The sequence below is a fragment of the Nannobrachium achirus genome (genome assembly GCF_963921795.1).
Source record: "Nannobrachium achirus genome assembly, chromosome: 15".
NCBI lineage: Eukaryota > Metazoa > Chordata > Actinopteri > Myctophiformes > Myctophidae > Nannobrachium > Nannobrachium achirus.
The window spans coordinates 20,304,829-20,315,907 of NC_137822.1; the positions used below are offsets into that span (position 1 = coordinate 20,304,829).

An 11,079-nucleotide genomic window follows, 5' to 3' on the forward strand; every position below is an offset into this window, starting at 1 on the left:
ACTACAGTACAGCAGCCCTCCAATCAAACTAAGGGCCACATTAGCGACGCTCGAACTGTTCATTGCAATTAAGCAAACGTTTCCGCACAAACGAGGATACAGCTGAACTAGGCTATGGTTAAAATTAAATAATAATATAGGCTTTTATAGGCCTAGTCTAGCCATGTTATTTAATGGCCCCCTTCCTTGAAATGTAACATTTTAAACTTAAAAACAATAGCCATTAGCCAATAATAGTTAAAATAGGCCTACATCTGCAGGGGAATAGGCATAATGGTTTAGTAGCCTACTAGTAGTGTGACGCAGACGTCCATTAATGACGGCTAGGCTAAGCGCTTGAAAGAAATACAGTGTAGGCTAATATAGAATGCGGTTCCTGTTTCCCCTCACTCTTTGTATAGGATAGTCATAACACAGTCTATCTGTCACCTCTGCTATACAATTAACCTTGTTATTCCGTTACACACTTTCAACATTTGAAAGCTCTTCTCCCCCCCCCCCCTTCTTTTCACAGCATGCATGAGGCTACCCGCATCCATCCCAGGGTTTACACGTGTAGCCTACTATAGTGCGTGTGGCCTGTGCATGCGTGTGCGTGTGTGTGTGTGTGAGAGAGAGAGAGTTTTGAGCTTTCGTTCAGAGGCGTCAATTGGGTATGGCAAGCTATGACAGGCAGCTGCCATACCTTGGCTACAGAGGGAAATAATAAAATGTACTTTTCCTCGTGCCTTCATGTTGCTAAGGTATGGCAACATGACTGGTGTCTTGCACGCGCGCGAGGGCGCGCATGCAAGACACCAGTCATGTTGCCATACCTTAGCTTTTTCTGAACTGACGCCACTGCTTTCGTTTAACAACAGCGCTGACCATGGTAGGGTAGCTAGACTATATCGGTCTATATATATTTTTAATAACAGCCCAAAAACATGGCCTACCTGAAATAATCCATTTTGCAGAAGATCTCTTTGTTTTTGATGTAACAGCTGGCGTGCTGACGCAGTGACGTCCTGCACACCGAGCACTCCAGACAGCGCACGTGCCAGATCAAGTTATTCACCTGCGAAACACAAATACCTCATTTAGTGCGTATTGTGTCAACACAACAACAACAATTACATTTGCTATTAATTAGGAAATGCGTTCATATTGGCTATACTTACTTTTGCAACTTGCAAAAATAAATAAATAAGACACACACACGCGCACGCACGCACACACACACACACACACACACACACACACACACACACACACACACACACACACACACACACACACACACACACACACACACACACACACACACACACACATGTAATTATTTGAAGAGTTATTAATGCATAACAATCGCGGGATGGACGTGAGTAAATATGGGGGAAAAAAATAAGCTGTTAAATAGGTTAGAATTAATTAACCCAAATGCAAAGGTCAAAATTCTCATCGCATCAAAATCGTAACCATTTGGTCTACCTCATATAGAAAAAATAATAGGTTAAATATTATGGCCAACGTTAATTGGCTGCAGAATATTTGTTTACAGAATATTAAATAACATCATAATCATCTTATATGAGGCATGGTTGATTTTATTTTATTAAGAGGCTAACATCGATGTCATCTGACAGCGTGGGCTTCTTTAAAAATTATGACAAATATAAATAACAGCAGCCTAACAGTTTAGTTTAAGGTGGTCATTATATCAGTGTTTAAGTTGCATAGCCTATATCAGATATGTATTGTAGCCTAATGATTATTTAGATATGAGGAATGAAAAGCATTAATTAATTAATTTCTAAGAAAGAATGCTAATTCAAAGTGTAACTGCGAGCATGAATGTTATGAACGAATAAGGAAATACATATTTTGTTTTCTTATTCCTATAGGTTATAATGTAAAACGTTTTTTTTTATGGCATTGTACAATATATTGATACGGACACCTCATTTTATTGTAAATATATGGAACATGTTTTTATCATTGTTTTTTCAGAGGCATGCCAAGCGTAAACGAAATATCATATCGCAACTCGAATAATGTTTTTAGAAATGATCCTCCCTAATCCCTATAAAACCTATAATCACACATTTTCGTTTAGACTAATGTCAAATTATTCAAATAAAAAAATCCAGACAAATACCTGTCCTGTAGTAGAACTGTATTTACACAGTATAAAGAAAAGAATACAAACAAATGAAGCCAGATATATGGCGAACCAGGCCAATGATCTTGAAACTTTCACACGCATGTGCGCACGCACGCACGCGCGCACACACACACACACACACACACACACACACACACACACACACACACACACACACACACACACACACACACACGCACGCATACGCACGCGCACACACACACACACACACACACACACACACACACACACACACACACACGCACACACATCACACTTCCTGAAGAGGAACACACCCATATCTGTGCGCAAGCAGGACTGTTTTGGTTGGAAGCACGCGAGCGCACGCGACGCAAGTCTGGGCGTTGGTTTTGACACTGACAGTGAAGTTGAAAGAGCAAAAAACATCCATGTTGTGTCGAGCTCTGCTTAGACCAGACCTTAGACCAGACCCGCGTGCAGTGCTTTTATCTCCGACTGCTTTGCTTCTTTAATAGGTGAGGCGGCTGATGTCAATTTAATTGTTTTGGAAACGCCATCTTGAGAGATTAAGGATTTTATTTAATTGCCCATGAAGGTTTGCTATATACATATTTCAAATGAACTGTATAGTATTGGTATAGGCTAAAAAAAATGGGAGTAAACGAGGGGGGGATTTCCCAGATCTGAATGTGGATAACAACTCCGAAAGTGTAGTGCATAATTTCTGGTTGCAATTGCAGGGGCGATGAAATCAAGATGGAGAACGTGAGGTGTGTGAATTGTGAATTGTCCATGCAGGCCGCTCACATTCCCGTTTAGAAACACAGCAGAACCATTGCTTCAGTTTGCACAACACTGCCTTACATAGAACTGTGTTCCAGAACACAACCAGTGCATGCTCAGTAGTTCTCAACCTTTTCAGGCAGCGACCCCCAAAATAATCATATTTTAACTGGGGACCCTCCACCCTGACAAGCACTAAGAGTTGAGGCATTACATTTTGTATAACACGGTTATACAAAATGTATAACCTCGCGTTGAGAGGCGTTGTGAGCATGTAGATCAGCTATTTTCACAATTCTGCCCCCTTGACAATTTGGACAATATTTAATTTGTAATTATAGGTATTAAAAAGTCCTTACATTGTCACTTTAGTTATGTGCATATACCCTCTATACACTTAAACTTTATATTGGTTTGTTTACTGTTGAGTGAGAAAACAATGTTGCACATTAAGTTAATCATCTGGGGACCCACCAAATAATTAGGGGGCCCCCCTGGGGGTCCCGACCCACTGTTCTACAGGACATAATTCAAACCCCTCAACAACAGTTTGGTATAGTTCATGGCTACACATTTGTCCAGTCCTAATTCAGAAACAAACAAACAAATGCACCCACGTGCACTTTTGAACCGCCTGAGTCATCATAGGGGATGTGTTCACATTTAACCTTAAATTCAGTTATTCTTCTATTTTATACATGTCCCCAACTCTTTGTTGACGCGCGTTATAGGCTAATAGATAAGCGCATGATGCAACCATTAATGCATTGACCACTTTCAACGTGTTATCCCTATTTTGGGAATGTAATTTGGCTATAATAGGGGAACATTTTCAAACATTTTCTCTTTGCACCATCCAAACAAACAGTGATTTATTTTTTTATTTTTTTAATAGAAATGGTAACTCGTTTTTTTGCCACCCGTAACGTGACCCCCTAAACCAGTAGGCCTAGTTCTCTGCAGGGACTCAGTGGGTTCCTTTTAGAGGGGTCCAAATCTAAATTGACCCGGTGCCCATAGTGGACCCTAACCGGGTCCATTTCGTTCCATTTGTAGCCTATACTGTCAGAGATAATGGGAGGCCTTGACTTTTTAAAGTTTGAATGTCTTCCAGATATTACGCCTCTGATGCTTCCCTCTGCAAGTCTCTGCAGTCTCTCTCTCTCTCTCTCTCTCTCCCTCTCTCTCTCTCTCTCTCTCTCTCTCTCTCCCCTCACCTTGAGCAGGTATCTGTCCAGGATCTCCAGACCGCAGCTGGCGCACACGTTCTTCCCGGTGGAGGGCACCGAGCTGCAGGCGGTGGAGGCGGGCGAGCACACCGACGGCGTGGACGGCGGACTGGGCGTGGAGCGGCTGTCCTCCCGCTCCATGGTGGTGGAGCGCCGGGACTCTCCGTCCGAGTGAGACTGTAGTAGTAGAGGACATCACTGCTTCCTTTAGGCCTAGTTCATAATCATAGGCCTAATTCATAATTAGGCCTACTACAATATACACCAAAGTGACAGTCCAGATTCGTAAAGGCTTTTTTCTTTTTCTTTCTTTTTTTGTTTTAAGTTTGAGCACCACTGACATAGAAACAAGGTTAAAAAAAAAAAAATCACGATTTTTAGTGATAATAAATAGCAGATCTACAACAAGCTCGCAGCTTTTTAGTGAGCTTGTATATCTGCTATTTTTTCAATGGTTACAGCACAAAACAATGCGTAATGCATGCGTTCCCAGGCCTATATGTTGCAAAGTATCACTGACATTTGATAGTAATATGCTTATAACAATCACAACTCGCATACTTGATCAATGCCAAATGGATAAATGTTGAGCGCAAGCTGCTAAATCATAGATATGAGGCCTATTTCATAATAATAAACATCTCTCTCTCACCATTGGAGTGTGTTTAGTTTCTACGCAGCGCGAGGATCCCGGTGTATTGTGTGGTTCCGTGGAGATCACCTATAAGACAGGGTTCAGTCACTTCTTTAGCCGTACCATCTCCAGCTGAGAAGTCCTTTATGGGACACATTTGCCTTCAGCTCCCATGTCTACACACACTCCATATTTATAAAGTCATTCCAAACAATAGGCCTACAAATGCCCCGCGACAAAAGCATTTCGTTTGTAATGAAGCTATTTCAATTTGGATTGATTTTTCCTCTATCCGTAACCCGTGCCCCTTTAGAGAGTATAATCACATTTTCCTCGCAATTCAGGATATGAAGGGAAAAAAATAAATACCTGCAATTACAAATAGCTTAAAATGCGATGGACTAAGAGGGGCCGAAAGTGTCAATTTCAACTGTCAATCAGGGAAAAAAAAGGCAACGAGCCACCCAAAGAATTGCAAATTTGATTTTTAATGGCTGTAATTAAAATCCAATTCTTCTCGGGTTGAATTGGCAAGGCTCAAGTGGATGTGGACTGCAAATCACGCTATTCATAACAAGAGTGGCGCGTGCCTCTTCACAGCGGCTGTCTGGCGCACACAGCTGATATTATAGTAGTAGGCTAGTAGGCCTACACACATTATAAACAGTGATTCTTTATGAAATCACAACAGACAAAACAATATTCACACAAACACAGTAGAAGCTGCAGGATAGAAATGACTGAGTTGCATGGAGGCGTCCAAGCAATGCACATTCAAGATACAAGATAATGAGTTTAGGCCTAAGCATATATCACTATAGGCCTAAAATCGATTATTTCGTGATTTTTTTCTCTTCCTTTTTTAAGCATATAGGCCTAGGTCAATATTTCAAATAGGTTATGCAATAAATTGATGATCTTTGCATCAATATAGAAAACTGGCCAATAATAGGCCCAACCAGTTGCTCAAAATGTGCATAGCCTCCATATGACATATGAATCGAATTGAAGCCATTTTACGCAAAAAAGTTATGCCTTCCAAAACAGACTTTAAAAAATAAAATAAAATAAAAAAACTAGTACCTGTTTCGTGGGAATTCCTTCGGACAGAATCTTGTTTCCCTCTGACAGAGGGGACAAAACCTCATTTTTCCAATACATGGACTCCCGTGCAGGCGTCTGCGTGCAGCAGGCTCTCCAAACTCGGCGCACGGGCTCAGCCTCAGCGGGGGAAACTTTCGTGCAGAAGAAGAAGAAGCGATGGTGACCGTTAACACTCGTACCATCCGTACCATGGGGTCTTCGGCCGCCTCTTGTTGTAGGGCAAAGTGTATGTTTTAAAGTTGTCTCCGCTCCACAATAAGGCCAGTCTTCCTCCTATAGCCTACGATCCTCCTGCTACTCACAACCTATCAAACGTCAACAGTTGTGCAAGGCAACAAGCGCTGCTCGCTCGCAATGCTGGCTGATCCTTGCGCCTTATTTAGAACAGACAGAATTCCTATTTTCCTCGTTCTCTCGCTCTCTCTCTCTCTCTCTCTCTCTCCCTCCCTCTCTCTCTCTCTCTCCCCACTTTTGGAAAGGAGTCGCTGACTACAGGAAGTGAATCAAATTGAGAGGTTGGCAAGTTTTTACTCCAAAAGGCTCTCAAGACCGTCTGTGAGAGACCAGACCAGGCTATACGACGGCGAGAGCGTATGACGAAGCGACCTATTTAGCCTAGACTAGGTGTTGCAATGCTCAGCAGCGCTGGAGTGAAAGTTTACGTGCCTCTGGCATCATGCTATATGGTTATAAGGAAGGACGGGGAGGAGGGTGAAGAGAGAGTTTCTCTTGCAGCGTGCAGGGTGGACACCAGTTGAACAGTTATGATGATGACAGTCACTTTCACACAGCATTCATTTCTGACCATGGATATGTCTGGATTATGTCTAACGCTATATTATGTCAAGATCTCCCCTTAACTCTCTGACAGCTTAAACATGGAATCAAATGGACCCATTTGTATACTGTCAGAGTTACACTCTATGGGTCGATTTGGACCCTTCCAAAGGAACCCACAGAGTCCCTGGGAATCCACTTTGAGAACCACAGGGCGATATCATTTATTAGGGATGACGTTCTTTATTCCCAGGTGTTTCGCCCATGCAGGTAGACATGGTTTTGAGGTTATAGGTTCAACTTCTGGCATTATTATTGTGGGCTCGCCTATAAGGCGAGCACACTTTAGATATTGTCATTATTTATTTATCTATCAGGCAATCAGTAGACGGGATCTTCGGTTCCTTTCTACTCCTACATACTTAGTGAGAAAATGAAAATAAAAACATCAATGTGTTCAGTTTACAGTGGCGAAGTGTGCTATTATTTTTTATAGCAATCGGCCAAATGGTGGCGCTGTAGGAAGCCTTCGAAAGTGCGAAATTTGAACAGGTATAGCTCATGCTGTGTTTTAGGTACAGCCATGAAACCTGTATACACTTATGCATCTCCTCATGCCGAACAACTTTTACCCTCTAACTTTTGACCTCTGACCTTTAGGTCTCCCACAATTCGGAATTATATGAAAAACAGTAAAAATCTATCTCCTCCTGGGATTTTCGCGTCAAGTGCACAAAACTTTTTTCACATGAACTTTGGACCAATACGGTCAGATTGATCAACCAGATTTTTTTCAAAGTGAAATATAATTTTTTAATAATTCAATCAATATTGCGGTTTTATGCAAATTATTCTTCGGCCTCTAAATCATACATGCAAAGTTACACGTTCATGGCATTTGGCAAAGATGTGGAGGGTTAGTCAAAGTATCACTGAAACCAATTTTATTCCAATCGGCCAAAGGGGGGCGCTATACGAAGCGTCTGAAAATTCAAACTTCAAACGGGCATAAGTCATGACTCGTTTCGTTTGAAGACATGCAACTTGTTACACGCGTGCTTTGACTCAAGCGGAAGACATCTGTGTCGATGTTAAGTAAGCTCCGCCCTTCAATTTTCCGCCATTTTGAGCAGTTTGTAAAACGCGTAAACCCGCTTTTATTCTGGAATTTTCGCGTCACGTGCACAAAACTTTTTTCACGTGAACTTTGGACCGATATCTAAAGATCTGTCGGATCGGATTTCTTTAACATTCAAACATGCTTTTTTAAATAATTCAAACAATATTGCATTTTTATGCAAATTATTCTTCTGCCTCTAAAACATACATGCAAAGTCACATTTTCATGACAAAATCGTGTAGAGGGTTAGTTCAAATATCACTGAAACCAATATTACCCCAAATGGCCAAAGGGGGGCGCTATATAATTTTGAGCAGTTTGTAAAACGCTTAAACCCGTTTTTATTCTAGGATTTTTTTTGCAATTTGCATGAAACATTCTACACGCAATCTAAGGACCTTTATCTAACATGCCTATGAAGTGCACACAAAAAAATATAAAATAATAATAATAAATATAGCTGCAAGCAGCGATAAAGTGTCCAAAGCCAAAAACACCTCAAATCATGAACACAGCCTGGGATGTGCGTGAAATCTTGCAAGCACATTCCCAATAGGTCAAGGAACAGATACCAACCTTCTCACATTGGCCTGTTATATCGCCACCAGCGGGTCAACTTTTGCATAACACATTTTTGGAACAAAATGGACCAATCTTTGACGTCAGTAACGTCAAAGAGAGCACTGCCTGCGATCTTGACATTTTTTGCTTTTATAGCCATTGTTTTCTGGCTTGAAGCGAGACCACAATTGTTTCGAAGGAACAATATTTTTCTAGTTTCTGAGTGAGGTTAGGGTATATAGTTATAGGCATGATATAGTGTTTGTGAGGTTAGCTGACGCCTGTCAGACTTGCAAAAAGAGATGTTATATATCATGCAGCGTGTCTGTTAGGCCTATTTATTTAAATTATATAGGTATACAGTTGTGTAAATAATCATGAATATTAAATATAGGTCATGTAAATCAATCAAACAAACAATCAGTCTGTCTGTCAGTCAACTAGCCTAATCCATCTGCTGCAGCCATGTCTGTTCATCTATATCTATTAAGAATTATAATTGAATAAATAACATTTATCAGATCGTCTGTCAACAGATATCAAGAATGATCAATTTCTTGATTATAGGCTATACTTTCGTTGTAGACTGTCAAATGCATGTCTAGTAGCAGAAGAGTAGGCTATATACACAAACACGTTCCAAGACTCGCAAGACAAACAAATATAGCCTCGACATGTGGGTCTTCATATGCAGCAGCAACCAACACTCAAACACTTCCAGCATCCCTCGTTCATCAGCTTAAATGACAACAATTGCCATAAATTACTAGGGTTTCCCCAATTCGCCCAAATAGATTTACATGTTTTATTTAGTCATTTTTAAAATGTCAACGATGTATGCACAATTCAGGATCTTGACGCATCTCATATTCTGGAAGGCACTAGGCAAAAATAGGCCAAAGCGTAGGACTATGACATCACACATTAAGGCGGTGGCCTATCTTTAGTGGGAAACATTCAATAGCCTAGGCCTAATCTATTGACATTTTATGACTAAGATAAATTTGAAAACTTACCACACAACGAAATAAAAATACAGAAATGTAGGCCTCCTTATGCTATATGTTATTAACGGAAACGTGGATTTAAAAGTTGATAATCTTGAGTTTTGCTCACGACGACTAGGTTTATTGATGTCAGACAGACGGACCAATACCTTTGAAATATTAGCCTATTAAATAGTTATAATAAAAGAGTTCAAAGCGCACTCAAGTTGACTTCTTCCACAAACATTGCCATACATAGACCAAAGAAATCAGCAGTCCTAAAATGTCACAGCGAGCGAATCATCCTATAGGCCTTACCCCAATATAACAAGTTAATTACAGCTCAGTTGTCAGATGGCCATTAAAACACTATAAGCAGACTTTCGTGCAATGCCATCCAAGCTTGATCCAATTAATCCTTTCCAATCCGAGATTCCGAATTCAGCACATTATGCGGCCAAAGACAGCTGATGCAGGCCTACATGTAAGAACTTGCATCTGTTTTATTTGTTTTGCTCGGTTGTTGAACCAGTTATCAATGAAAGAATAGCAATGAAAGAATAAACTTCGAGATCCACCCGTGATTCCGCTATTTTATACCAGAGTGGCGTCAGTTCAGCAAAAGCTAAGGTATGGCAACATGACTGGTGTCTTGCATGCGCGTCCTCACGCGCGTGCAAGACACCAGTCATGTTGCCATACCTTAGTAATAGGCACGATGAGAAGTACATTTAATTATTTCCCCCTGTAGCCAACGTATGGCAGGTGCCATAGCTTGCCATACCCAATTGACGCCTGTTTTATACTGAAGTTTGGGCACATGACTTCACAGTTCACAATCACATTGTTATACTGTAAGGGCCCTGAAAAAATTACTCCTAGCATGCAATGAGGTCTAATTCTTTATTGTTCCATACATGCCTGCACCAGCCTCCATCATGTGATGTGTGGTCTACAGGTCACATCAGGTAATCACAGTGAATTCTAACCATGTCCTATACATTAGAACTGGTCACAATTACTAATACAATAAAATCAATAATACTTAAAAATCACAACAAATAAAAGGCTCTCAAATGTATGGTTCAAATTCTTTAAATACAACATTTGTGATAATGCTAAGTCAAATAATTCATATCCACCTTATATTACAACATATTTTAATATAGTTTAATGTCTCACAATAGCAACATTTAAGATGACATATAACTTAAAATGTACAATTTACAATTTAGGCATTTAGCAGATGCTCTTAATAATTCAGAGCGATTTACAATAGCAAGGGAATACATCAATTTGATCTGAGAAACCTGAGTTGTCTGCCAAATCTTACATTTCAACCCATTCTCACTCCCTTTGCTTCACCTCCCGACGCCGTGACTATTGCGTCTAGGGTGCGACGGAGACGGAGAGTTTTTGGACGAGACAGAGTCTTAGTACGCATGCGCCGACATGTGTTTACTGGAAGATTTTTCACTGACGGTCGTCACGGGGAATCGAACCCCGGTCTCTGGATTTGTATCTCCATGCTCTACCGACTGAGCTAACGAGAGTGACTGGGAAGTACCTTTTTTTTTGTGCTTTTATCTTTGACAAAACGTGAAATGATAACGTAGTCCCTTCTTTGAGCCACATTCGGAGGCGGAAGCAGTCCCCTGGTCAAGATTTACTATTCTGTCCATAACGGCACGTAATTCGGTAACACGGCTGAGTCGGCTCATGCGGCGTTCCCACCACTCGTCGCGGCAACTCGGCTCGCT

The 11,079-nt window shown here is 40.9% G+C and overlaps 1 protein-coding gene across 1 annotated transcript in view; it reads right to left on the reverse strand.

Moving 5' to 3' along the window:
- The window catches only part of lhx6a (LIM homeobox 6a), a gene marked incomplete at both ends in the record, with an annotated part of 23,459 nt that extends 17,527 nt beyond the window's left edge, over positions 1-5,932 (reverse strand). Inside the window, 4 exons of the mRNA XM_080742934.1 lie at positions 936-1,057; positions 4,126-4,314; positions 4,790-4,858; positions 5,855-5,932. Of these exons, the coding sequence (XP_080599060.1) occupies positions 936-1,057; positions 4,126-4,314; positions 4,790-4,858; positions 5,855-5,932 (458 nt within the window). The remainder of the gene's footprint in view (positions 1-935; positions 1,058-4,125; positions 4,315-4,789; positions 4,859-5,854) is intronic.
- Positions 5,933-11,079: the final 5,147 nt, after the last annotated feature.